Source organism: Dromiciops gliroides, chromosome 3 (genome assembly GCF_019393635.1).
Source record: "Dromiciops gliroides isolate mDroGli1 chromosome 3, mDroGli1.pri, whole genome shotgun sequence".
In the NCBI taxonomy this organism is placed as follows: Eukaryota; Metazoa; Chordata; class Mammalia; order Microbiotheria; family Microbiotheriidae; genus Dromiciops; species Dromiciops gliroides.
The window spans coordinates 68614700-68642615 of NC_057863.1; the positions used below are offsets into that span (position 1 = coordinate 68614700).

Below are 27916 nucleotides of genomic sequence, written 5' to 3' on the forward strand. Positions count from 1 at the left end.
TTACTAGCTGTGTGACCCTGGGCAAGTCACTTAACCCCAATGGCCTCACCGCCCCCCCCCCAAAAAAAAGTGTTGCCTGGGAGCACCGAGAGAGAGGGTGAACCACTTGCTCAGGCTCACACAGCTAATATGCATCAGCACTGGGAGTTGACCACAGGCCTCCTGACCCCAAGGCCCTGTGTCCACTATGTCACCTGGCCTCATCCTTCCTGAAATGTGTCATCCCAAAAAGAAGATAGTGTTCTAAATGTGGGTTGATCAGGGAAGAGTATAGTGGGACTATCAGAGGACTCCTGAGAACTATGCTTCTTCTTTTTTTTTTTTTTTTTGGCAGGGCAATGGGGGTTAAGTGACTTGCCCAAGGTCACACAGCTGGTAAGTGTCAAGTGTCTGAGGCCGGATTTGAACTCTGGTCCTCCTGAATTCAGGGCCAGTGCTTTATCCACTACACTACGCCACCTAGCTGCCCCTTCTTTTTTTTCTTAAAGCAATAACTTATTTTTATCTTTTTTTTCATTACCAGAATTTCTCACAGTATCCCTTTCTCTTTCCCCCCCAGAGAGCTATACCAAATAACAAATGATATTTTTAAAAAATGAAAGAAAAAGAGGAAGAAGAGAACAAAATCAGCATAACTAATCAATGCATTTAAAAAGGCTGAAAATATATGCAGTGTACCACACCTGTGCTTCTCTCACCTTTGCAAAGGAGTGGTTTGGGAGTATCTTCTTTCATGTCTTCTTTGGGGTCATGTTTCTATATTATAGTTTTGTAACATTCACATTTGATTGTTTTGTAGTTATTGTAGTCATTGTGTATATTTTCTTGGCTCTGCTTAGGAAGCTGTGACTCTTAATGCAGACTAATATCACATTAACTTGCTTGGCTGTCAAATCATTTCTTTGTTTTCATATTGATCTTGTGGTCCATTAAATCTCCAGATTTTTTTCAGAAGAATTCTTCTCTTGTTATACACTTCCCACCCCCATTTTATGCTAGGATCTTTTAAATCCTACTATAAGATTTTGTATTCACTTAAGATGTTTTTCTTTCCAACTTTAGATGCCTATATTTGGAAATATGACCTCCATTTGGAACTCAGTACTGTCAAGGCAGAATGTCTAGCATATTATTCCTCAGTAGGTCACTTATTGACAAGCCAGTCTTGAAGCAGTGGCACAAATGGTAGAGTCGGAAAGGATTTTAGAAATATTGTAGTCTTAACTTCACATTCCCACAAATTGTATTTGTGTGTGTGACTGTGCATGAGTATGTGGGTTTTACAGATGAGGAAATGAGCCTAAAGAGGTCAAGTTATTTGCCCTAAGCCATGTAGTGACAGAACAAGGCCCTGAAATGGGTCTCCTGAATTCCATCCCGGTGTTCTTTCCTGACTGCATTGACTATAGACTCAGGAGTGGCCGCTCTGTCTTCCATCTTTGACCTCTCAGGAATGACAACTTTTGAGAAATGGAGTTCCTGCCTGAATAAGAGGGTGAGCTTCTTTAGGCTGTCTTCTCTAGCTTGTTTTCTTAGTACTCTTTGACTAGGTCTGAGGATAACAGACTTCAGTGTGAATATGGAACGACTGATTGACCCACATTGAACATACATTTTTGTTTTTTCATTAGTGGTGGATTTCCTTTGGTCCCCTGCTCTGTTGCATGTGTCACTTACAGATGACACTAAAGGGTTGGAGATGAAGCCTGTGACCACAGAAGAGCTAGAAGTCCAAGCAGAGCTAGCAGGAGGGAAAGAAGATGATGTCATAGGACCATAAACTCATAGAATTAGAGCTGGAAGGGGCCTCACAGGTCATTCAGCCCAACCCCTTGATTTTACAGATGAGAAAACTGAGGCCCAGAGAGGGGATATGATCGGCTCAAAGCTCTGTGGGTCATAAATGGCAGAGGCAGGAGTGGGACACTTTGGACATCTGACCTCTATCTAAAATGCAACACAGCCAAGGCAAAATGCCTGGAATGTTGCCTGGAATGTTTGTTTGAATCAAATGAAATGGGCCAGGCTGTCTATCCAACTGCTTCATGAAGCAGCTATGTGGCTCATTGGATGGAGCACTGCAGATCAATTATTTTTAGGTTCTTTGACTCCAAATCCAGTATTCTTCCCATTGTACCATATTGTCTGACTCAAATCCATAATTTTGACCTCAGTTCTTGCTTTAACCAGCCAATCTAAGGGAAATAACTCTGGAGTTCATCCATGTTTGAAGAGTCAGTTATCCTCCTGCCATCTAAGCTGTTAAAACAGATCTAGGGGCAGCTAGGTGGTACAGTGGATAGAGCTCCAGCCCTGGAGTCAGGAGTACCTGAGTTCAAATCCGGCCTCAGACACTTAATACTTACTAGCTGTGTGACCCTGGGCAAGTCACTTAACCCCAATTGCCTCACTAAAACAAAACAAAACAAAACAGATCTAAGAGTCTTCTTTGGATTTCTGCAACCCTTTTTGACTCTTCCAAATCATTTAAACCTCTGTCTGCCTCAGTTTCCTCAAATGTAAAATGGGCATCATAAGGGTTGTTGTGAGAATCAAATGAGTTCATCTTTGTTAAAGTACCTAGCATGGTACCTAGCACAAAGTAGGTGCTATATAAAAATGCTTGTTTTCTTCCCATCTCCCCATTCTAATAAACTCTTGCTATGTAGACAGTGGCAACAAACAGGCTTCCAAAGATCTAGAAAGACTTAATTGGCTAACCTTTTCTTTGCCTTTTGTTCATCCTCTGAAATCTGCAGATACCAAAATACAGTATCTTGAATTTGTAAGGTACAGCTAGCTAAAGGCTGGTTATTTCCTCCTGTGCTGTTCTGCTTACCATTGCTGACACAAGGTAGATGGATAGTGGGACTCTTTAAGATAGTATTGGTTACTCTGGTTCATCTATCTCCTGATGTGGCTACTGAGAATGGGATTTCCTTCGTCCGGGTACTTATCCCACCCGTAGACTGCAGAATTCCCCCTAAATCTATAAAGGCCCTATCCAGTGTGCTAGATGCCTTTGTCTAGTATTTTTTTTTTTTTTACCGTTGTTCGTCTATGCCACTTATGTTGCCTGTTTGTTGTTCCTTTTTTCAGGTCAAATATACTCTCAATATTATTTTTATTTATGGGGGCAGCTAGGTGGCACAGTCCTGGATTCAGGAGGACCTGAGTTCAAATCTGACCTCAGACACTTGACACTTACTAGCTGTGTGACCCTGGGCAAATCACTTAACCCTCATTGCATCCCCCCAAAAAAAACAATTAACTAGAAAAATATTATTTTTATTTCTTATATAAACAGGTGATTTAAAAAAAATAACTTACCATATCTTGTTTTAGCCTGCTGTATGTCATCTTACTGCCCTTGGAGTTGTTTATACTTTTATATTTTCTGTGATTGTTGTGTTCTATAATTTGTAGCCACTTGGGAGAATATTGGTGTTAAAAAGTTGGGCTTTTTCAGTAGGGAACAATTTGAAATGATTAAAAGCATCACACGATTTTCCAAGTACCATTTAGCATAATTTTTTTCTTCTTAGTTTCTGGTTCAGCTCATCCATTTGTCATTTGCCCAAGATATATGTATTGTCCTGCTTCCGGTAAGCTCTTAATAAAATGTTTGTTTGAATCAAATGAAATGGGCCAGGCTGTCTATCCAACTGCTTCATGAAGCAGCTATGTGGCTCATTGGATGGAGCACTGCAATTGAAGCCAAGAAAATCTGAATTCAAATCCTACTCGGACACTTACTTGCTATGTGATCCTGGACCAGTCATTTAGCTTTTCTGTCTCGGTTTCCTCACCTTTAAAATTATAGCATCCACCTCATAGGCTAGTTGTGAGGATCAAATGAAGTATAATACAAGCTTCTTAAACTGTGGATAAGTGACTGTGGGGGGTCTTGAAAAATATGGCACCAATAAAAGGTTATGTAAACCTATTTTATATACCTTTGTACCTGGGGTCACATAAAATTTTGTCAGGTGAAAAGGGGTTGTGAGTGGAAAAAGTTTAAGGAGCCCTGGTGTAATATACAGAAAGAGCTTTGCAAACCTTAGAGTGCTATACAAATGTTAGCTATTACTGTGCCATACTCTAGATAACATTTTTCATTCATTTTTTTTCTCTGTAGATAACTTTGTATTTTACCTGAAGAGACTTTGTAGTGGTCTGAAGTTCAATGCAATTAGTACGGTGTCATTTGCTAAAAGGAGTTTTTGGAGAATTTACCATTTTTTCATTTAAATGTTCCCCAAGAAACCTTCTGTGATCCAGCATAACCCTTGGTGACCATCTGTATTTCTTCTCAAACCCTCCCCTCTTCTGAACTTCCCTATTTCTTATCTTAATCACCTGGGTTTGCAACTTCAGTGTTATCATGGACTTCTCCCACTCCTTTATCCCGTGTAGCCATTCATTGCTGCATCTTGTCATTGCGATCCTTACGGTATCGCATGCCTGTCCTATACCTTCTGTGCCTAGTTCAGGTTCTCCTTGCCCCTGTTTTATATATTGCATCCATTGCAATAGTTTCCTGATCGGTCTTCCTGACTCGCCTCTCTATATGGCTACAAAAGTGATCTTCCTTAATACAGGTCTGACTGTTCCACTCCCTTTATTCAGTAAACTCCAGCAAGTCCCTGTTGCCTCTTTGATCAAATATAAGCTTCTCTTTTCATTTTAAAAACATGATTCTGAACTTAACAAGTTACACACAAGGTAGAGCAGATGACGAGGACTATTCGTGAAATTGTAGATCTCTGTTATGAGCCACTGAGTTATCAAACTCCTAGTTGCCCTCGGAACTCCCTGTTGGGGCCCAAGCTCAGTACAAATGTAATTGGGCAGTGTTTGACAAAATAAAATAAAAATACAACATGACAGATAATGTTAATTTGGGGTTTTCTAAGTCAGTATGTCATCCACAGGGATCCATTTCTAGTTGAGTTTGACATCCCTGATGTATAGCTTACTCTTCTTTTTAAGTGTGCAATAAATTGAGGAAATTTAGTATTGTGCTTTCACAGTTGTCCTGCTCCGTCGCGTTTCCTTCTGAACTTCCTTGTTTCTTTCTGTGCACTTTAAGAAATGTTTAAATAATCTCTTTTGTGGACAATACTAATGTGAGCCTCTCCTCCCAAGTCATCCTCTCCATTGGAAAAAAAAGAAAAAAACCAAAACCCTCGTGACTTATTGATAGACAGACACAGCCAGACAAACAAATCCACACTTTGACCAAGTCTAAAAATGCTTACAGGCCACTAGGTGGCACAAGTGGACAGAGTGCTGGGCCTGGAGTCAGGAAAACTCATCTTTCTGAGTTAAAATCTGGCTTCAGACACTTATTAGCTGTGTGACCCTGGGCAAGTCACTTCACCCTGTTGCCTCAGTTTCCTCATCTGTAAAATGAGCTAGAGAAGGAAATGGCGAAACACTCCAGCATCTTTGCCGAGAAAACCCCAAATGGGATCACAAAGAGTCAGAGACACGATTGAAACAATTGAACAATAACAACAAAAATGCATGCCTCATTCTGAACCTTGACAATCAAATTCTTTTCTCATAGGAAGTGTATAGCATGCTTCTCACTGGTCCTCTTTAGTCATTATAGGTCATTTTATCAGGTAAATTTCTTAAGTCCTTTCAAAGTTGTTTCTCTTCATAATGTTATTGTTGTATAAATTGCTTTCATGCTTGTTCTCCCTTTGATCTGCATCAGCTAATATATTTCTTTCCATGTTTCTCTGAAGCCATTCTTTTGTCATGTCTTATAACATAATATTTCATTATATTCATATACCATAATTTTTTAGTGATTTCCTAATTGATAGGCAACCCCCTTAGTTTCTAGTTTCCTTCGAAGTCGAAATTTGTTTCATTTATGACTAATCCCTCCCTCTTTACTTATCTTATTCTTCCTGCATGTTTCCCTTTTGATTTTAATATTTTTTTACACTAGTTTAGAAACTTTCAGGTGCTTGCCTGTTTCCTGCTGAACTTCCTTCTGTTCTTTTCTGTGCATTTAAAAAATATTACATTGACTCTCTTTTTTGGTATTACTATTATTAACATATTCCAATTAAAAACAGAGAGAAAGAAAAAATAGTCTTTGTAACAAATAAGCAAAGTCAAGAAACAAGGTTCCATACAAAAATATATGTCTCAGGTGTTGGAGGGAGAGACTGTGGGAAAATAAGTACATGAATTCCCTGCCTGCAGAGCTGTGAGTTAGTTTAATGGAAGTCAGTTTAGAACTCTGCCCCCAAAGTTTCTAAACTCTGCATATCCTTTGACCCAGTAATATAATACCTCTATTAGGTCTATACCTCACAGAAATCAAATCAAGAGGAAAAGGACTCATTAAGTGCACAAATATTTATTGCAGCTCTTCTTGTGGTGGTAAAGAACCAGAAAGGGTACCCATTAACTTAGGGCATGACTGAACAAATTATAGTACATGAAAATAATAGAATATTGTTGTTGTTTGTTCTTCAGTGGTGTCCAACTCTTCATGACTTAATTTGGGCCTTTCTTGGCAAACGATATTGGAGTGGCTTGTCATTTCCCTCTCCAGCTCATTTTACAAAAGAGGAAATGGAGATAGGGCTAAGTGACTTGCCCAGGGTCACACAGATAGTAAATGTCTGAGACCAGATTTCAACTCAGGAAGATGAGTATTCCTGACTCTAGGTCCAGTGCTTTAAACACTTGTGCCACCTAGCTGCCCCAGGGAATACTAGTGCTCCTTTGAGAAATGTGAAGGAGGTAATTTTATTTTATTATTTCATTTTTTCATTTTAGTAGTATTTTAGTTTTTCCTCAATTGTGTGTGAATATAGTTTTCAACATTCATTTTTGTAAGATTTTGAATTCCAAAATTTTCTCCCTTCCCTTTCCTCTCTCAAAGACAGCAAGTAATCTGATATAGGTTATACAGTACAATCATGTTAAACATTTTTCCACATTAGTCATATTGTGAAAGAAGAATCAGAACAAAAGGGAAAAAATCATGAGAAAGAAAAACAAACAAAAAAAGTGAAAATAGTATGCTTCAATCTGCATTGACTCCAGTTTTTTTTTTTTTTTTTTGGTGAGGCAATTGGGGTTAAGTGACTTGCCTAGGGTCACACAGCTAGTGTTAAGTGTCTGAGGCCAGATTTGAACTCAGGTTTTCCTGACTCCAGGGCCAGTGCTCTATCCACTGCACCACCTAGCTGCCCCACATAGTTCTTTTCCTAGATGTGGAGAACATTTTCCATCATGAGTCTTTTGGAATTGTCTTAAATCGTTGCATCCCTGAGAAGAGCTAAGTTCATTACAGTTGATCAATGCATAATGTTGCTATTATTGTGTACAATGTTCTCCTGGTTCTGAAGAAAGTAATTTTAGAGAAACCTGGGAAGATTCATGTGAACTAATTCAGAGTGAAAGTACATAGAACTAGGGATGATACAATAACAACATTACAGAAACAAACAATTCCAATCAACCTGGTGTCCAGCCACAATTCCAAATGATGCCTGATATAACATGCTGTTTACCTCCTGACAGAGAAGTGATGTTGGGTCTATGGTACCCATGGATATGGTAGGAAAATGGGGTACGGGTTGGGGGTGGAGTTGGGGTTCTTGGGAATTCCTCTTTAAAGAATTACACCCTCTTGCACACAAAACGTAGTTAGAATAAGGTGATAGTTTATTTAGGGCCAAGGGAAAGGAGGGGGGGGAGGGAAACCATGAAAGAAATCCTTGGACTTTTCATGGGGAGATTTGGCATAAAGCACATGGCTCAGAGGTACCAAATCTCCTCGAACAGGAGACTGGAAGGTACTTTTATAGGGGACTGATGGGGGTGGCCCATCTGCCCGTGAAAAGTTCCTTTAGTGAGAGAGGACCATCCCCCACTGGTGGTGGCTGGGGGAATTGGGTGAGGAGTGGAGGACCATCCCCCACTGGTAGTGACTAGAGGAATTGGGTGAGGGGTGGCTACAGATCCCTCTTCAGGACACAAAGGTCGCAGCCACACCCAAACTTATCTCCCCAGGGTAAGGGAGACCAGAATGAAGGGTAGGAATCCCAAGCTAGCTCAGTCCGATTTGGTTCCTCTAGGCGTTATCTGTCCTCTGGTTTAGTTTCTCAAGGAGAAGATTTCTCGGTGTGGCCCAGAGAAATTCTGGGGTGCTCTGCGCCCCATGACAGATACGTATTTTTTGGACCTGGCCAGTGAGGTAATTAGTTTTGCTTTTGCTATATCTATATGTTACAGTGGTTTGTTTTGTTTTTTCTTTTTTAGTGGGGGGATAAATATTTTTGTTCATTGAAAAAAAATTTTAAACTATGTCTCTGTACCTTGTATTCATCATTTCTGTTGAGGTGAGTAAATGCTCTCTCATGTGTCTTCTGGAGATTTGGTTGACCATTCCATGGGTAGCATTTTTAAGTCTTTCTTTTTTTATCTAGACATGCATTTTATTTTGTTCTTAAGTCTTATAAAGGTGTTTTTGTTTCATTTTTGTATTGTGGCTGTCCTTGTATAAATCATGCTCTTTTTATTCACTTCACTCTGGGTTAGTTCATACGACTCAGGTTTCTCAGGAAGATCCTCCCTTTTAGTTCCCAGTTTGGAATCAGGAAGGTTGTTTTACTTGTGACTTTCCAGTATTATCCTTCTTAGACCACCCTACCTCCCATCACTGCTTGTTTCCTCCTGTTGAGTTTGCTGTATTTTTACACTAAACTTTACACTGGACTTCTTTGTCCAGTTTAGAGCAAAATCAAGTTCATTCAATGCCTACCCCTCCAGTTCCTCTTCTGTGTTTGCATCCTCTTTTTTCTTCATAAGAAATATCATGTCCCACCCCATTCTTCCTCCTTTCTGGGGGACATGAAGGGGGTGGGTTGAGGAAGGGAATAATTTATTTATATGGTACCTATTTTGTGCCAGGCATTGTACTAAGCACTTTTTACAAATAGTATCTCATTGGATCTTATAACAACTCAGGGAGGTAGGTGTGGTTAATATTCCCCTTTCACAATTGAGGAAACTGAGGAAGACAGAGATTTAAGTGACTTGCCCAGGGTCACATAGCTGGCAAGTGTGGTCTTCCTGACCCCAGATCTCCATCTACGACTACACTATCTAGCTGCCTCTAACAGTATCCTCAGAATGTAAAAAGACCTAAAGCAAGGCCTCCAACATGCTGGGCAGCCACTCTGTGGAAAATTAGTGAAACAACATAAACAGGAATGACATAGTATGACAATTCAGAGATGGTAATCTGCACCAGTGAAAGGGCTCTGCACATCAGTGAGGTCATAGCTTCACTGAAAGATAAGGTGGTGCAGGGGTCTGAGTGCTAGGCTTGAGATCCGGCCTCAGACATTTACTAGCTGTGTGACCTCTCACACTCATCCCAACTACTCAGCCTCAGTCTGAAGCTGGATTTGAGCTGAGGTCTTCCTAAGACTGGGCCTAATACTCTGGCAGCTGTGTCCCCCTTGTAGTATTGTGGGGTCAGGTTTGGTTGCAAGCCCATTAGTTGGATCCTTGGGTCAGTTAATGTAGCCTTGATGTCAGTAATGTGGTAGGTGGTGAGGGAGAGGGTGCTGGGTGAGCTCAGGGCAGACATCAATTCAAGTTTGCTTTTAACTCTATTTTGGATTCTGGAGATCCTAGACAATAGAGACAGCTAAAGGTGCTTTATCTTTGGTTCATAATTTCTGTTTTGGAGAAGTTTAAGAGGTTGTGGAGATCAGAGAAAATGTCTAGTCCTCGAGCTTGTTGATCACATGATCCAGAAGTTCTCTGGTGATTCTTAAATTATCTTTACTTAATGTGTTTTTGAATTCAATTATTTTTAATATCAGCTATCTTGAATTGTCTTATATTTTTTCAGTCTTTTGATTTTGTTCTAATAGTTCTTGCTGTCTCATGGAGCCATTGATTTCTATTTGGTCTATTTTAGATTTTAGAGAGTCAATTTCTTGGGTACAGTGCATCACTTTCTTTTCTGGACTATTTATTTTCCTCCTTCTCCTTTCCTCCTGAGATCTTATTTAATTTCATTTTTTAATCTCTTGTTTCATTTCTCCTAGGGTTAGGTGTAGTCTTTGTGGAAAGTCCATTTTTTCCTGTGAATCTCCACTTGGAGTTGTTACAGTTTTTCAAATCCTTTCTTTTTGGGAATCACTAGATAAATAATACTTTTTGATACTGTTCTATGTGTTCTTTGATTTACTCATCTCTAACAGCATATAGTTCCTGAATTGGGGCTTTGTTCCAGGGCCAAGCTCCTCCACATACTGCGATTTTGGCTAAAGTAGTCCTTTTGGGCTGGAGTGGTTGGCTCTGAGTAGTTTTGCCATGGACCCCCTGGGTTCTTCTGCTGATCTTTAGGGCCTTCTCTCAAGGCACTTGGGGACTTTGGCTATCCGCTCTCCAATACTTCCAATAATCCCATGCTGAGGCTTTCTGACCACTCTTGACTTTTCTAGGAGAGTCCTTCACTCTTACTACTTCTGGTCACAGAAGCTACAAGTGACCCTGTCTGTCTCTGGTCTTGCTGGGAGGCTTCCCTGTTGTAGGAATAGGGTTGTTGGCAGGTTCTTTCCTACTTCCCTTGTCCTTCTGACTGACCTCTTACACATTTCTGGAGTGAAAGAAGTCAGTGTTTGGGAAGTAGGGGTAGGGAATGGACTTTTAATGAAATTGAGGACTTCCAAGCATTCCTGATAAAATATTAGAGCTGAATAGAAATCCTTAAAATACAAACTCAGTAGACTTCTGCCAAGACGGCTGCCTGAGTGAAGGCAGACTGCCCAGCTTCCACATACCTACTGCAGCAGAACCCTGAAGTTTGCACCAGTTCAAGTAATGATCCAGAAACCCAATGTGGAACTACAGTAAGGGACTTCTTCCACTTCAGAACTGCATCAGGGGTCAATCAGAAGGAAAGAACCTGCCAACAACGCCAGTACCTTGATCTAGCTGTATCACTTCAACATTGTTTACACTTGCCAAATTCAGTTCATCTCAACAAACATTTACTGTTATAGACAAAATGATTTGAAAGCAGACTTGAGAGAACTAGAAAGAGGAAGGAACACTTAGGAACTCAACATTGACTTAATTCTATTTTCTGGACATCTCTATACTCTTTTGTATTTCAATTCCCACATCCTCCTAAACCATCTTTATCTGAGTTCAAAGACAAAGAGGCAGGAAAGAGGCATACCTCCAGGGGAAGGGCAAGTCTTTGGGAGGAAGCTTCAGGTAGGCAGCTAATAGCTCATTGTGTGGGTGTTCTCTGGGTCTTCACACTCCTTTTCTCAATGGCATTAGACCTGACTCAACAAGTATGACCCCACCCCAGGTTTCCTTGGGTGTCTGTCTCAACTTGGATCAAGAAATACCATGATTGGGGGGCAGCTAGGTGGAGCATTGGATAAAGCACCAGCCCTGGATTCAGGAGGACCTGAGTTCAAATGCAGCCTCAGACACTTGACACTTACTAGCTTTGTGACCTTGGGCAAGTCACTTAACCCTCACTGCCCTGCAAAAAACAAACTACCCCCCCCAAAAAAAACCACAAGAAACAAGAAATGCCATGATAAATAACAGAAAGTTGGACTTAATTCAGCACTTCAGTAATATAGGGTTTTATCAGTGTGGTGCTTCTCTCTACCAATATGAATTGTAACCCCTTTATGACTTAAATAGATAGTTTTTGAGAGTTCCCATTTGCTTAAGTATTTATCATTTACAGCCAACCTGGTAAAGAACCTCTCCCAATTGGTCCTCTTATGAAAAACCTGTATAGAATTGGCACCATATCTGAAGATTTTCCAGTTTGGTAAGGCTTACTAGAATTTTCATTCCAGTGGTATAGCCTTAGATAATAATTTTAATCATAAAAGTATTTTGTTATTTTTCCAGTTACATGTAAAGATAGTTTTCAACATTTGTTTTCACAAGATTTTTAGTTCCAAATTTTTCTCCCTCCTTCCCTCCCTTCCCTACCCCCTCCCCAAGACAGAAAGCAATCTGATACATACATATATATATGTGCAATATTATATATGTACAATCACATTAAACATATTTCTGCATATTGTGAAAGAAGAATCAGAATACAAGGGAAAAACCTCAAAAAAAGAAAAAAAAAACAACCAAAAAATAGAAACAGTATGGGTCAATTTGCATTTAGAATTCACAGTTCTTTTTTCTGGATGTGGAAAACATTTTCTTTCATGAGTTCTTTGGAACTGTCTTGGATCATTGTACTGCTGAGAAGAGCCAAGTCTATCACAGTTGATAATCACATAATGTTGCTGTTACTGTGTACAATGTTCTCCTAGTTCTTCTCACTTCACTCAACATCAGTCCACTTGTCTTTTCAGATTTTCTGAAATCTGCCTGCTCATCATTTCTTACAGCACAATAGTAATCCATCCTGCACCAGACCCTTTCCTCATATGTCAAATGGCCATTGACTAACACATGGGGTTATCGAGAAAGTGCCTTTCAAACCTTAAGATGCTACAGGAAGAGCTGTTGTTATGGTGATTGTTATCATCATTGTTGGGGGGGAAGGGGCAGCTAGGTGGCGCAGTGGATAAAGCACAGGCCTTGGATTCAGGAGGACCTGAGTTCAAATGTGACCTCAGACACTTGACACTTACTAGCTCTGTGACTCTGGGCAAGTCACTTAAACCCCATTGCCCCGCAAAAAAAAAAAAAAAAAAAAAAAAAAAGGAAGCTTGAGTCAGTTCTAAGGAAGCCAGACATCGCCAAAATGTGGTAAAATATGAAAGTTTTTAACAGTCAGTTAGGATAACTGAAAGACGCCAGTTTTTCAAGGACCACCCTTTTGGGGAGGAGATGAACAGTCCGCCTGCTGCGCATGTCAGACTGCCTGCGGGGCACTTGACTTCCGGGGTGGAGAGAACGGAAGTGGGGCTTTGGCCTGCTTGGCGGGACTCCTGACGGCGCGGCACAGACTCTCTCTCTCCAAAAGGTGGTCTTTTCGGTTTGGTGAGTTTTTATAAGGAATATAGACTAAGCTTAGACTTAAGATGATTTGTATTGTGTTTCTACTTTCCTATCCTTCTAATCAACATCACCTTGTGACTACCATAACAATAAATAAAAAGGTCTATCTAGAAGACCAAAAGCTTCTTCCATTTACTAGTTTGGGAGATAAATTAAGGGAAAGGTTAAGTAGGGGAGATTTATGATCTAATATCCAATTTTAAATCTCACACATCCATATACCACAACTTGTTCAAACATTCCCCAAATGATGGACATTCCCTCGATTTCCAATTCTTTGCCACCACAAAGAGAGCTGCTATAAATGTTTTTGTACATGTGGGTCCTTTTCCCTTTTCTATGATCTCTTTGGGATATAGACCAAGTAGTGGTATTAGTGGATCAAAGGATATGCACAGTCCCATAACCTTTTGGGCATAGTTCCAAATTGCTCCCCAGAATGGTTGGATCAGTTCACAACTCCACCAACAATGCATTAGGAAAACACTTTTTTTTTTCCCATTTTTCTCTTTCCTCTTCCTTCCTTTTCCCCTTCAGCCAAGCAATCAAAGATTAATTCAAATATCTCTTCCATGTACAAAAACTGTGAAGAACTAGGACTTTCTGTATTCTGATTTGGTAATGCTTCTCCATCTCTAATTATTGAATGCATATGGCAGAAAGTGAATGATATCTGAACATCATTCTGTTCAGTATCTGAATTCTTTCTTTCTGGCTGCTTAAAGATTTTTTTGTATCTGAAAAGATTTTGGCTATGATAATCCTGTGAATTTTCACTTTGGGGTTTCTTTCAGGAGGTTACTGGTGGATTATTTCTACTTTTACTTTGCCTTCTGGTTCCAAGAGATCTGACTCTTTTATGATTTCTTCAAATATGACGTCTAGACTCTTTTTTTGATTGTGGATTTTAGATAGTCCAATGATTCTTAATTTTTTTTTCACCTCAATCTATTTTCTAGGTCATTTGATTTTGCTATGTGATACTTTACCTTTTCTTTATTTTTTTTTCAAGCTTTTGACTTTGTTTTAATATTTCTTGTGTTGTGGAGTCAATTTCTCCTATTTGGTCCATTCTAATTTTCAGGGAGTTTATTTCTTAGGTAAAATATTGAACTTTTTGTATTTAAAACAGCTCTTTTTGTGGTGTCTAAGAATTGAAAATCAAAGGGATGCCCATCAATTGGGGAATGGTAAAACACGCTGTGGTATGATTGTAATGGAATTTTTTTGTGCTACAAGAAATGAGAAGCATGATTTCAGAAAAATCTGGACTTACATGAATTGTTGCATAGTGAAGTGAGAATGTTATACAGAGTAATGTTATACACAGTAACACAGGAGAACATTCTACATAATAACAGCAATATTGAGTGGTGAAGAACTGTGAATGACAACTATTCTCAGCAATACAGTGATCCAAGAACATCCCAAAGGACAAATGATAAAACATACTATCTGCCTCCAGAGAAAGAATTGATACTGATTGAATACAGACTGAAGCATGCTATTTTCCACTTTCTTTTTCTTTTACTCAAGTTTTCTTGTACAAAATGATTAATATGGAAATGTTTTACATAATTGCACATGTATAACCTATATCTATCTGATTGCTTACTGCCTCAGGGAGGGGGGAGGGGAGAAAAGGAGGGAGGGATAGAATTTGGAACTCTGAACTTTAAATAAAAATGTTAAAAAATTGGAAAAAAATTTTTGAACTTTTTGTACCAAGGTCTTAATTCCCTTTCTAATTCTTTCTTGCATCACTTTATTTCTTTTATAATTTTTTCTCTAATGCTCTCATTTGTTAAAAAAAAAAATTAACTTTTAAGAGAAACTTTTGTTTCATCTCTTCCTGGAACTCAACTGAACTTGTTTTGCCCAAATTGTGTTTTTCTTTGAGGCTTTGCTTTTAGATATTTTGTAGTCATTCTCTTCTGTGTTTGTGTCTTGAACATTCCTATTACATAATAGCTTTTTATGGTAAAGTGGTTTTTTTGTTTGTTCATTCTTCCAGCTTCTTGACTAAAGACTTTATGTTAGCAGCATCTACACACTTCTGGAGGGAGTGTTAATGACTTGTTCAATTTCTCTTTTCTGATATTAGATTATTTCGTTTTTCTAATTTTGTTAATCTGTATATTTTATAGTTTTATAACTATAAAGTTATCAGTTTTAAAGCATATAATTAAATAATTTTTAATAGTTTGCATTGTTTCCTCTTCAGTTGTTCTAAGTTCTTTTTCATTTTGATACAAATAATTTGTTTTTTCTCTTTTTAAAAATCATGAGAGGTGGCTAGGTGGCACAGTGGATAAAGCACTGGCCCTGGATTTAGGAGTACCTGAGTTCAAATCTGGCTTCAGACACTTGACACTTACTAGCTATGTGACCCTGGGCAAGTCACTTAACCCTCATTGCCCTGCCCCCGCCCCCCCAAAATGGAGTCTTTAAAAATCATGAGAACTTACTCTTTATTTGGTTATTTCTAATTTTTCAGTAACCAGTTCTTAGTTTTATTTCTCAGTTGAGGGGTGTTTTTGCTTTTGATTTTATTAATCTCTTTAAATTTTGTAATTTCTATTTTGTTATTTAGTTGGGGGTTTTTGATTTGTTGTTTAAGCAGGTGACCGATGGGGAGATCTGACCCCTTCTAACAAGGACTTTTACCAAGAGATTGGTCATTGGGTAATTTGGAAGCCACCTCATACTAATACATCTTTCCAGCAAATTGTTTAGCCTGTAAAAAATAGCTTCAAGACAAAAATTGGTCCCTATGAAAGTAATGTCTTATTTTATAAGCTTAAGGACAGAAAATGCTATGACAAGCTGATTAAAAGACAAGTAGTGGCCAAGAGAGAAGGTGAGATACATAGAATCTCAGAGAAACATTTTCAGAGTAGATTGCAAAAGCAGTGAAAAAAGTATGCTTTGTTCTGCATTCAGAGTCCATCAGTTCTTTATCTGGATGTAGTTAGCATTTTCCATCATAAGTCCTTTGTAATTCTCTTGGATCATTGTGTTGCGGAGAAGAGCTAAATCATTCATGGTTGATCATCACACAATGTTGCTGTTACTGTATACAGTGTTTTCCTTGCTCTGCTCATTTTACTTTGTATCAGTTCATACAAGTCTTTCCAGGTTTTTCTGAAATTTGTCAGCTCATCATTTCTTATAGCACAGTAGTATTCCATCACAATCATGTACCACAACTTGTTCAGCCATTCCCTACTTGATGGGCATCCCTAAAATTTCCAGTTCTTTGCCACCACAAAGAGAGCTGCTATAAATATTTTAGGACATATAGGTTCTTTTCCTAATCATCTTTGGAAACAGACCTAGTAATCGTATTGCTGGGTCAAAGGGTATGGGTAGTTTACTAATTCTTTGGGCATAATTCCAGATTGCTCTCCAGAATGACTGGATCAGGTCAGAATTCCACCAACAATAAATTAGTGTCTCAATTTTTCCACAACCCTTCCAACATTTGTCTCTTTCCCCTTCAATCATTTTATCTAATATGATAGATATAAAATGATATTTCAAGGTTGTTTTAATTTGCATTTCTATAATCAATAATGATTTAAAGCATGTTTTATGTAACTATAAATTGTTTTGATTTCTTCATTTGAAAACTGCCAGTTATTTATACCCTTTGAGCCTTTATCAGTTGGGGAATGACTCGTATTCTTTTTGTTTTTTGTTTTCTTAGTGAGGCAATTGAGGTTAAGTGACTTGCCCAGGGTCACACAGATAGTAAGTGTTAAGTGTCTGAGGCCGGATTTGAACTCAGGTACTCCTGACTCCAGGGCCGGTGCTCTATCCACTGCGCCATCTAGCTGCCCTGGGAATGACTCATATTCTTATAGAATTTACAAAGTTCTTTTTGTATTTGAGATATGAGACCTTTATCTGAGAAATTGTCTATAAAAATTTCCCTCCAATTTTCTGCTTTCCTTCTAATTTTGGCTACATTTGTTTTATTTGTACAAATCCTTTTTAATTTAATGTAATTAAAATTATCCATTTTATACTTTCTCTCTTGTTTATTTATATTTGTTTGCCTATCCAAAAATCTGATAAGTAATATGTTCCATGTACTTCAAATTTTCTTATAATATCTCTCTTAATATCTAGGTTATATTTATTTTTTTTGGTTGGGCAATGAGGGTTAAGTGACTTGCCCAAGGTCACACAGCTAGTAAGTGTTAAGTGTCTGAGGTTGAATTTGAACTCAGGTCCTCCTGACTCCAGGTCTGATGCTCTATCCACTGCGCCACCTAGCTGCCCTGAGCTGGTTTCAGTTAGGTCCTCTCCCAGGAGGATCGAAGGAATGTCCCTGTGTCTTCTCCCCATTACCCAAGAACTCAAAGAATAATTATGGAAATTAGGGTTAAGAATACTGAGTTCAGGGGGCGGCTAGGTGGCGCAGTGGATAAAGCACCGGCCCTGGATTCAGGAGTACCTGAGTTCAAATCCAGCCTCAGACACTTGACACTTACTAGCTCTGTGACCCTGGGCAAGTCACTTAACCCCCATTGCTCCGCAAAAAAAAAAAAAAGGAAGAATACTGAGTTCAGGGGCAGCTAGGTGGCACAGTGGATAAAGCACTGGCCGTGGATTCAGGAGTACCTGAGTTCAAATCCGGCCTCAGACACTTAACACTTACTAGATGTGTGACCCTGGGCAAGTCACTTAACCCCAATTGCCTCACTAAAAAAAAGAATACTGAGTTCAGGGGCAGCTAGGTGGCACAGTGGATAAAGCACCAGCCCTGGATTCAGGAGGACCTGAGTTCAAATCTAGCCTCAGAACTTAACACTTACTAGCTGTGTAACCCTGGTCAAGTAACTTATAACCCTCATCGCCCTCACCAAAAAGAGAGAGAGAGACAGAGAATACTGAGTTCTGGTTAGCTAGCTTTCAAGGTAGATTGTAACCCTTAAGGAATTGGCCAGTGATGAACAAGGGGAGGGTCCATTTCAAGTTAGGGACTAGGGATTAAACCGGGGCCTGCAAGCCCTCACTCTCTGCACCTGCCCCCACCAGCTGCACAATGATCTTGGTGCCCATTCTCTGGCGAATGAAACTAAATGAGCCTTTGACACATTGCCACTGAGTTCCAGAGAATGATTGAATAGGGGTGGTCTTTCCTCTCCTTATTGACCCTCTTTTTCTGTTTACACTAGACTTTCCTTCTCTAATGACTAATGGCATGTGTGTTTCTCTGGTCTCTCTTCTCATGAAAGCCAGACTTTCAAGGTTTCCATTCTAGGTCCCGTCCTCAAGATGCTTTCTTCCAGTGTCTTGTAGAGCTTGTACAGCGGCTTCCTCTTTGTCACTGTGCCTCCTTCCCAGACAATGGCAATTATTGCAGGTTTGGGAAAGGACGCTGGTCCATAGTAAGGCCCCTTCTCTACCACATCCCTGATTATGCAGCCCACCACTGATCTGTGCTCTTCCTTGGTCGAATTCTTCCCTCATTTACCTCAAAATCACAGTTTCCTACTTCCCCAGGGACCAGTTGCTCCCAGGAGTTTCACTCCCCCTCTCCTAAGGTAGGATGAACAAATTTTTCAGTCTTTTCAAATCCCCCAGACCACACCTCTTTCAAGGTTTACTTTTCCCTTCATCCATAGGAGCATTCTTCAGTGGAACCCTCTCCTGCCACCAAGGCATCACCTTTCCCTCTTTTTCAATTCTTCCCTGTCTCCTCCCCCACTCCTCTGTTTGGATCTTCTCTTTCTGAAACTTCAGGGGTCACCTTCACCTAATTGCTAGCCCTTGACTTTGTCCTGGTATATCACCCATTCCTCTCTATCCCTTTCCTTCCCTTCTCCCTTTTCATGTACTCCCCCATCTTGTAATGTAGTTCCACAAAAACCTCAAAACATTCATTTGCCTGTAAGGAAGGTACCAGGTTCTGTCCATAATACTCCTGTTTCACTCCTTCTCTGTTACTTCCACTAGTCCTCTGCCTTCATACTTATATTTTTCCGTACATTTAGGAAGAAGTCTTTTGATGATTGCTTTTTTTGTTTGTTTGGCTTTTTGCCCGAGATTGATGTTTTTTTAGAAGAAACTTCTAATAAAATAAGGAAAATTTGTCAAAGACACAATAAAGGACAGAAGTGATTGAGGTTTATAGAGTATTTTTTTTATTCTAATTTAAATTTATCCATAGAACAGATTGGATAGCAGAGATAAAGGCATCCCAGTCTCTTGATTCCCTTCTTTCTTTCACCTTAACTTTCCCCTAAAGCACATTTTTTCTCATCTTGACTTTTCCCCATCTTCCTTCTAGGGGAGTAGTTGGGACAGGAGCCAAGCAAGATAACAGACTTTTGATAGACCAATGGGAAATTCCTACTGGAGAAAGAAAGCATTATACTTTGCTAGTAGTACGTTTTCATATTAAACTCTAAAGATTAGAGAAATATGCTAGCAATATCTTGACATCTCTAAGCCTAAGAGATCTTCCTTCTCCCCTTGTGTAGGGTCGCTGATCTCTTGATGTCAAGCTGGCTATTTTAGCATAGAATTTAACCAGCCTTTAGGGTTTGCAGCCTTTATGGGAACAGATTGAAAAAATTAGGATATTGACCTTGATCTCAAAGGACGTTGGAGCCACTACCAAAGCTAAAATGGTTCCTAATAACTATCTGGCTATAACATACCCGTGAAAGCTCTCGTATGTTTCTTGTTTCGTACTGTGTCCCAGCTAACACTGTCCATTTTAGCATGGGCGTCTTTCTTGTGGTTCCTTTCACTTGGTTTTTTCACTCTTACATCTGAGCCTTTGGTTAAACTGTTACACATTCTCAATTCAATCTCTCTCGTCTGCTTTACCATACAAAATCCTTCTCTTTAAATCACAACTTATGACCATCATACTTTCCCATGGCATTTCTACCCCTTCTTTAATAAAACAAAACTTCCTACTGTTATCCTAATAACTTTTACAATTATAATTGTAATTCCTGTTTATGTTGATTTCTTATTTACCTATTTTGTCTCTTCTGTGAGATGGTAAACTTCTCTGTAGATTCCTAATCCATCTGAGTCTGAACATGACACTCCCAAGCTCAAAAAGTCCCTGTGGCTTCCCATTACTTCTAGGTTAAAATATGAACTTTTTTTTGAGTGGAGAGCATATGTCCTCTTTTAGCCTCTTCCTCAGGGTGTTATATAACACCTGAGGGTGTAACATAAACTGTTTTTAATTGTAATCATCTCCTTTTTTAAAGGTTTCCCAGCATCTGATGCGTCCCCTGATGGGCATGAGTCTGGTACTGCAGTGCCAGGTGAGAGAGTTGGCTTCTTTGCTTCGGTTGAAGGATGCAGAAATCCAAGACTACCAGGAGAATGGAGCCGTACTGAGCCGAGGTTAGAGGAGACTAGTTGGGGTGGATGTGTAGTTTTGGGAGGCTGAGGGTTGCAATAAAGAAGAGGATAGTTAAGAAAGGGCACTGCCCTGACCACATGGGGTTATCCATAGGGATGGAAGAGTACTAGGTAATGGGTAGGAATTGGAAGTTTGGTGATGGGCCATGAGAGAAAAGACTATATTTGCACTCTTCTCAGAGCCCTAAAGGCAGAGAGTGAGTCTAGTTTCAGGCCCAACAGCTTTGTGGCTCCAAACGTCCCAGCAGGGGACCTCTTGGCACAGGAGGCTTTGAGTTGAGGCTCCTGGGCCTTAGGCCTGATAAGGGCCTGGGTTTTGTGGGAGTCAGGCTGGGCTGGGAGTTCACCTTGTGGCACCTGAGGTGATCCCCATGTGACTCGGAGCTCAAGCCCTGACTTGAGTTTTATATTGAAAGGTTATGTTTACACAAATACTGTTTAGTGGGGAATGGGGACATTCTTACTCCAGCATAGGATTGGGGCCTAAGGCCACAATCTGATTGGTTGGAAAATGGAACAATCTGATTGGTCAAACCCCAAGACAGGTTTTCTTTCTTGAAGAGTTATGTATGTTAACACAGTATTGTTCTGAGGGGGAACTGGCACTCTTTCCCAGAATAGGTTATGGCCTGGTATCGTAATTTGTAAAATCTGATTGGTTAACTGGTATCACCTGATGGGTTCTTAGGCCGTTACTGTTATTCTATATAAATAGCAACTGTAATAACTGTAATAACTGAAATGTAAATGAGGGGTATCAAAAGGCCTTAGTGTGATTGGTCAGAGGGGACCCCTTGAGGGGTATAAATAGGAGTGAGGGACCTCACACTCTCCGGTACATTCAGAAGAGTGCCCATCTTTGCAAAGATGAATAAAGGCTTCACTCACCAACTGCTGCCTGCTTGGAGTTTTTGAACAGCGACCTGCTAACAACGCTAGGGCTGCCAACACTTGAGCTGCTGACACTCAAGCTGCCAACACTAGAGCTGTGCAACACTAAGAGTGGTTAGCTGTATTTCTAACAGCCAAAGTACTTTTCTTGGCTGAGGCCCAAGTGACTGGTAGGGTCAAGGGCTGGGTCCAGCCATGCCTGGACAGTGGAATGAAAAGCCTTTGGAAAAGAGCCAGTAGTCATACAGCTTTGGCCTAGCATATCACAAAATTTAGGTATTAGTAAACTTACAGTCTCTAAATCTCTCCCTTAGGAGAAAAGGGGATACTACAACAGACACTGTTTTAGGCATCATTCAGAGAAATGAATGACTAGTTCTTTTTTCCAGGACAGCTCTTATCTGTCTTTCCACACTTTTCTAACTGCCACCACATTCATATAGACCCATGTTATTGCTTTCCAGGACTATTGCACTAGCTTTCTAAAAAGTGTTTTCTACTTTAATTCCCTCCTTTCCAATCCATTCTTTATACTACTGCCAGAGTAACTTTTGTTATGATTGGTTCATTCTTCTGCTAAAAAAATCTTCAGTGATTGCCTGTTGTATAGGAAGTAAAGTCCAAACTTCTTTGTCTGACATTCAGGATCTTGCACGATGTTACCACTTACCACCTTACCTTTCTTTTTTCTTTTCTTTTCTTTTTTTTTTGTGGGGCAATTGGGGTTAAGTGACTTGCCATGGGTCACACAGCTAGTAAGTGTTAAGTGTCTGAGGCCAAATTAGAACTTAGGTCCTCCTGAATCCAGGGCTGCTGCTCTATCCATTATGCCACCTAGCTGCCCCACTACCTTACCTTTCTAGATATACTTCATACTCTTCCCCTCCATTCACACTATGTTCTAGCCAAACGAATCTAATCTCTGTCCTCCAAATACACCTTGTACTTCTTTCAATTCTTCTTCCCCTTGCCCCCAAATGTTTTTGTTCATTCTGTTTTTCATGCTTGGAATCTCTTCCTTCACCTTCTTCACCTGAGTTCCTACCTACACTTTAAAGCCTAATTCAGATGCTCCCTTCTCCATTAATCCTGATCCTTTTCCCTTAGACCATATATGGCATTTTGTTTTGAATGTGTCTAATGTATTTCTCATGTAATAGTGCATGTTATCTGTTTGTATCTCCTTCTACTATCTAGACTGTAAGTTCCATGAGGACAGAAATCAGTCAACAATTTTTTTTTTGTAAAAGTATTTTATTATTTTCCAGTTACATGTAGAGATAGTTTTCAACATTTGTTTTTATAAGATTGCTTGTTTCAAATTTTTCTCCCTCTCCTCCCTTCCCTCTCCCCAAGACAGCAAACAATCTGATATAGGTTATATATGTACAATTACATTAAACATATTTCTGCATTAGTCATGCTGTGAAAGAAGAATCAGAGCAAAAAGGAAAAACCTCAAAAAAATGACAACAACAAAAACAATAGAAATAGGCTCAATCTGTATCTAGATTCCACAGTTCTTTTTTTTTTTTCTGGATTTGGAGAGCATTTTCCATCATGAGTCTTTGAGGTCAGTTTTAGATATGTTGAACCAGGTGTGATATATCTGAAGCTTGGGGTACAACTGGGGCTAGATCTGTAGATCTGAGAGGCATGTGCATAGAAATGAAAGTTAAATACATGGGAGTTGATGAAGTTACTGGGAGAGACAGAAAAGGGGCAGAGTAAAAGAGAGAGAGAGAGAGAGAGAGAGAGAGAGAGAGAGAGAGAGAGAGAGAGAGAGAGAGTGCGAGCGCGCGTGAGAGAGAGTGCACCAGCGTGAGCACCAGCGCCCAGGACAAAACCTCAGGGAACATACACAAGGCGACTTGACATGGATAATGATCCAGCAAAAGGGACTGAGAAGATAGTGTGAGAAAATAATTATCAATAATGGATTTCTTGGGGCCCCAGATACTCCACACACCCCCAACACACACACACACACACACACACACACACACACACACACACACACACACACTCTGCTCTCTTCCTGTTTTTCCTACCATGCAGCCTGAGACCATGAGAAGTCAGGGAGAATTGTGGTCAATCCTTTACTGGTATATTATTATTATTTTTTAAATAAAAGTATTTTATTATTTTCCAGTTGTAGATATAGTTTTCAACATTTGTTTTTATAAGATTTCCAATTTCAAATTTTTCTCCCTCCCTCCTTCCCCTAGACAGCAGGTAATCTGATATAGGTTATATATAATAACATTAAACATATTTCTGCATAAGTCATGTTATAAGAGAAGAATCAGAGCAAAAAGGAAAAACCTCAAAAAAAGAAAAATAATAGCACCAAAACCAAAAGAAATAGTATGGTTCAATCAGCATCCGTATTCCACAGTTCTTTTTTTTTCTAGATTTGGAGAGCCTTTTCCATCATGAGTCCTTTGGAACTTTCTTGTACTGTTGTATTGGTGAGAAGAATCTAGTCTATCACAGTTGATCAACACATAATGTTGATGATACTATGTACAATGTTCTTCTGGTTCTGCTCATCTCACTCATCATCAGTTCATGCAAGTCCTTCCAGGTTTCTCTGAACTCCTGCTCATTATTTCTTACAGCACAATAGAATTCCACTACATTCATATATACTGGTATATTATAATATTAATTAATAATAAATGCTTACTGCCAAAGTTAGTATCAGTAGCTATAGCAGTTAATTTAGAACATACAACAGAGAAGGGTAGAAGAGGAGTGATTAGAACCAAGAGAATAGGATCATGAAAACCCAGAAAAGAAAGAGTATCCAGGAGAAGAAGATCATCAGCATGGTCAAATTCAACAGACAGGTCAAGAATTAGGACCGAAAAAAGACTATCACATTTGGCAATTAAGAGACAATTGGTAACTTTGGATAAAGCAGTATCAATGGAGTGATTAGGTCAAAATCCAGATTACAAAGGGTTGAGGAAAGGAGGAGAGGTCATAGGTAGGTGGTCTATAGTGGGTGAGGGTGGTCTACAGAAGAGTTTTGTTTTGTTTTGTTTTTTAGCATAGAAGTAACTTGGACATGTTTAAAGGTAGTAGTGAAGGAACCACTTGATAGGCAAAAGTTGAAGGTTCCAAATTAGGTATTATAGATGTAATGTGTTGGAGAAGATGGGAGGAGTTGTGATCAAGTGCACATATAGAGGGGTTGGCTTTGGCAAGGAGAACAATCACCTCTTTGTCAGACACTGGGGTGAATGTCAAGTGGTTTGGAGATGAAGAGAATGGGAGGAGGAACACATGCTGAACGATCTTAATGTTTTCAGTAAATTAAGAGGTGCTATTCTTAGCTGATGGTGGAGGTCGGGGATGGGGGGTGGGGGATGTGGAGACTTCAGGAGAGAACAGGTTTGGAACAACATCTGTGGGGCATGAGATAGGGAATCACTTAGGAATAGAAGGCCTACCTTGCTGCCTGCCATGAGGACGCAGGTGAGGCTGGATAGCATGCATTTGTAATGTACTGAGTCACAACGATGGGATTGCCTTCATTTGTACTTAACGACTTGTGAGTAGTGGTGGAGCTGCATAGTGGTTCTAGTCTGCAATAGGGTTTGTCAAAAGAAGAGTGGTGTGATGGGATTCCAGAGCATAATAGTATAGCAGCTGGTGTTCATCTAGTACCTTAAAGTTTACAGAATGTTTTTTGGCAAATTTTATCCTTACAATAGCCCTGGGAGGCAGATGTTCTTATTACCCACATTTTAAAGATAAGGACATTGAGGCATAAAGAGGTTAAGAGGCTTGCCCAGGGTCACACAGTAAGTGCCTGAAGCCAGATTTGGACTTAGGCCAGTTAGTCAAATAACTCACATTTTTTTAGCACCTTCTCTGTGCCAGCCACGACCAAAAATGGTCTCTGCTGTCAAGGAGCTTGAAGTCTAATGGGGGAGAGACAGCATGTCACCTATGTACAAACAAGATGGAAACAGGATAAACTGGGAGTGGTCCCAGAGAGAAGGCACTCACGCAAATGAAGAAGGACTGGGAAAGGTGAAGGAAGCCCAGAAGTAGAGATGAAGAAGATGAGTCCTCTAGGCACAGCCAATGAAAATGCTCAGTGGAAATATGGAGCATCATATTTGAGGAAGTTTATGGGAGGGGGTGAGGATATGTGAGGGACAAAAAGATCAGAAAGGGAAGAGGGGGCAGGACTTTGGGAGCCAAGCAGGGGGCAAGATGGAGCCACTGGGGTTTATTGAGGAGGAGGTGATATGGTCAGACCTCTAGGAAGATCAGTTTGATAGCTGAATAAAGGATATGTTGGTGGGGGAAGAGATTTGAAGCAGGGAGACCAATGATAAGGCTATTGTAGTAGTCTAGGTGGGAAGTGATGAGAGCCTACACACATTGGGGTGATTGCAGTGTCACAGGAGAGAAAGGTGCATATTCAAGAGATGCTATGTAGATAAAATTGATAGACCTTGACAATTGATTGGTTTGGGGAAAACTAGGGTGCAGTATATAGAGTGCTGGGCCTGGAATCAAGAAAACCTGAGTTCAAATCCAGCCTCAGAAACTTACTAGCTATGTGGCCCTGGGCAAGTCACTTAAACTCTGCTTGCCTCTGTTTCCTTATCTGTAAAATGGGGATAATTATAGGGTTGTTGTGAGGCTCAAATGAGATAATAATTGTAAAGTTCTTAACTCAATGCTTGGCATATAGTAAACTATATTAATGTTAGCTGTTAGCTAGTATTATATGGACAGTGAGAAAATGAGGAGTCAAGGATGACACCTAGGCTGTAAGCCTGAGTGACAAATAGATCTGAGAGTCATCTCTGTACAGATGATAATTGAAAACAAGGGAGCTGTTGAGATCACCACATAAAGTAGCATAGAGAGAGGAGAGAAGAGGGCCCAGTATAGAGCCTTGATGGACCCTAATGGCTAGTGGCAGTGATATGGATGAAGATCCTGGAAAGGAGACAGAAGAGGAAATGCAAGCAAGAGAGAGAGAGAACTGGGAGAGAACAGAGCCTCAGGAAGGCAACAGCTATCAACAGGGTTAAAAGCTGCACAAACCAAGAAGAAAAAGGGTTGAAAAAAGGCCATTTGATTTACCAGTTAAGAGATCATTGGTGACTTTGAAGAGAGCAATTTTGGTTGAGTAATGAGGTCAGAAGCTAGATTGCAAGAAGTTAAGAGAGAGAGGAAAGGAATTAGAGACATGGATTGCAGGCAACCTTCCCAAGGAGTTTAACTTCAAAAGGGTGATAGGAGGATAACTAGTGGGAATGGATGAGAAAGGGTTCTTTGAAGATGCAAGAAACATGGGCATGAGCAGGAGGGAAGTAGTAAATGGAGAGGTCAAAGATTAGTAAGGGAATGGGGATGATAGAGGGTGCAGTCTTTTGGAGTGGACAGTGTGGAATGGAATAACTTGTACAGGATTTTGCCTTTAGAAGGAAAAGGGCCACCTCTTCATGTGAAATGGGTGAATGGTAAATAGTAGCAGAAGGCTTCTGATTGATGTAAGATGAAGAACAGGGAAGAATGGGAAGTTCTTAGCAAAGAAATTCAGTTTTTCCAGTGAAATATAAGGCAAGGTTCTCATCTGAGAAGTTGGGGGAGGGGGAGCTGGGAGAGCTTTGAGGAAGGATGAAAGAGTGGGATAGTGAGTTGATTAGTTGATAGGAAAAATGATTTCCTTCATAGTGAGGGCCTACTTGAACTTCTAGAATATAAACTTATAGTAGACCAGGTCAGCATGGTTTTTATGATTTTATCCAGTGTCATTCAGTGTGATAGGCAGTGATTGGTGGGAATAATCCAAGGATGGGTTTTGGCAGGGCAAAGCCTTTGATAGGATAAAGGGGTGAAGGATTTGAGAGAAGAAGATAACATAGTGTTGGACTGATTCACCAAGGAGTCAGGATGGGCAAGGGAAGCGCAAGTTGCCGGTATAGGGGTGATGGTGGCCTGGGTAAGAACTGAGGGGTGGAGCCATTGGATGTGGAGATGAGATCTTTCTGACTTCAGCACTACCCAATTGCTTGCATACTACAGTGGAAATTACTAACTGGTTAATGGTAGAGAAGGGAATAAAGTGAAGTCAGAGTATAGCAATGACCTGAGAAGGTGCTGAAGAGTGAAGGGAATGGAAATCTTGAAGAAGGTGAACAGGTGTAATTTCTTAGGTGATGCTTAGTGGGGGAGCTGAAATGATGGGTGGTTCTGGTCAGGGGAACATCAGGGCTTCTCAAGAGCTATCTCTTGTCTAAACTCTGTATCTCTTTAGTACTTGCCTAGTACAGTGTTCTGCATACACTAGGTATTGTATTTTATTTTATAATTTATTATTTATTTTTAACATTCTTTTTAACGAAAATATTTTTGAGTTCCAAATTTTCTCCCTCGTGCCAAATGAGCCCCTCCCTCACTCCTTAAAAAGGCAAGCCATGGGGCAGGTAGGTGGCACAGTGGATAAAGCACCAGGCCTGGATTCAGGAAGACCTGAGTTCAAATCTAGCTTTAGACACTTGACAGTAGCCGTGTGACCCTGGCCAAGTCACTT

The 27916-nt window shown here is 40.0% G+C and overlaps 1 protein-coding gene across 4 annotated transcripts in view; it reads left to right on the forward strand.

Annotated features, from left to right (window-relative positions):
* Positions 1 to 27916, forward strand: part of NHEJ1 (non-homologous end joining factor 1) — a 129321-nt gene that overhangs the window by 18166 nt on the left and 83239 nt on the right. For all 4 annotated transcript variants that reach the window (XM_043998365.1, XM_043998368.1, XM_043998366.1 and 1 more), the window contains one exon: positions 20301 to 20439. In XM_043998365.1, the coding sequence (XP_043854300.1) occupies positions 20301 to 20439 (139 nt within the window). The remainder of the gene's footprint in view (positions 1 to 20300; positions 20440 to 27916) is intronic.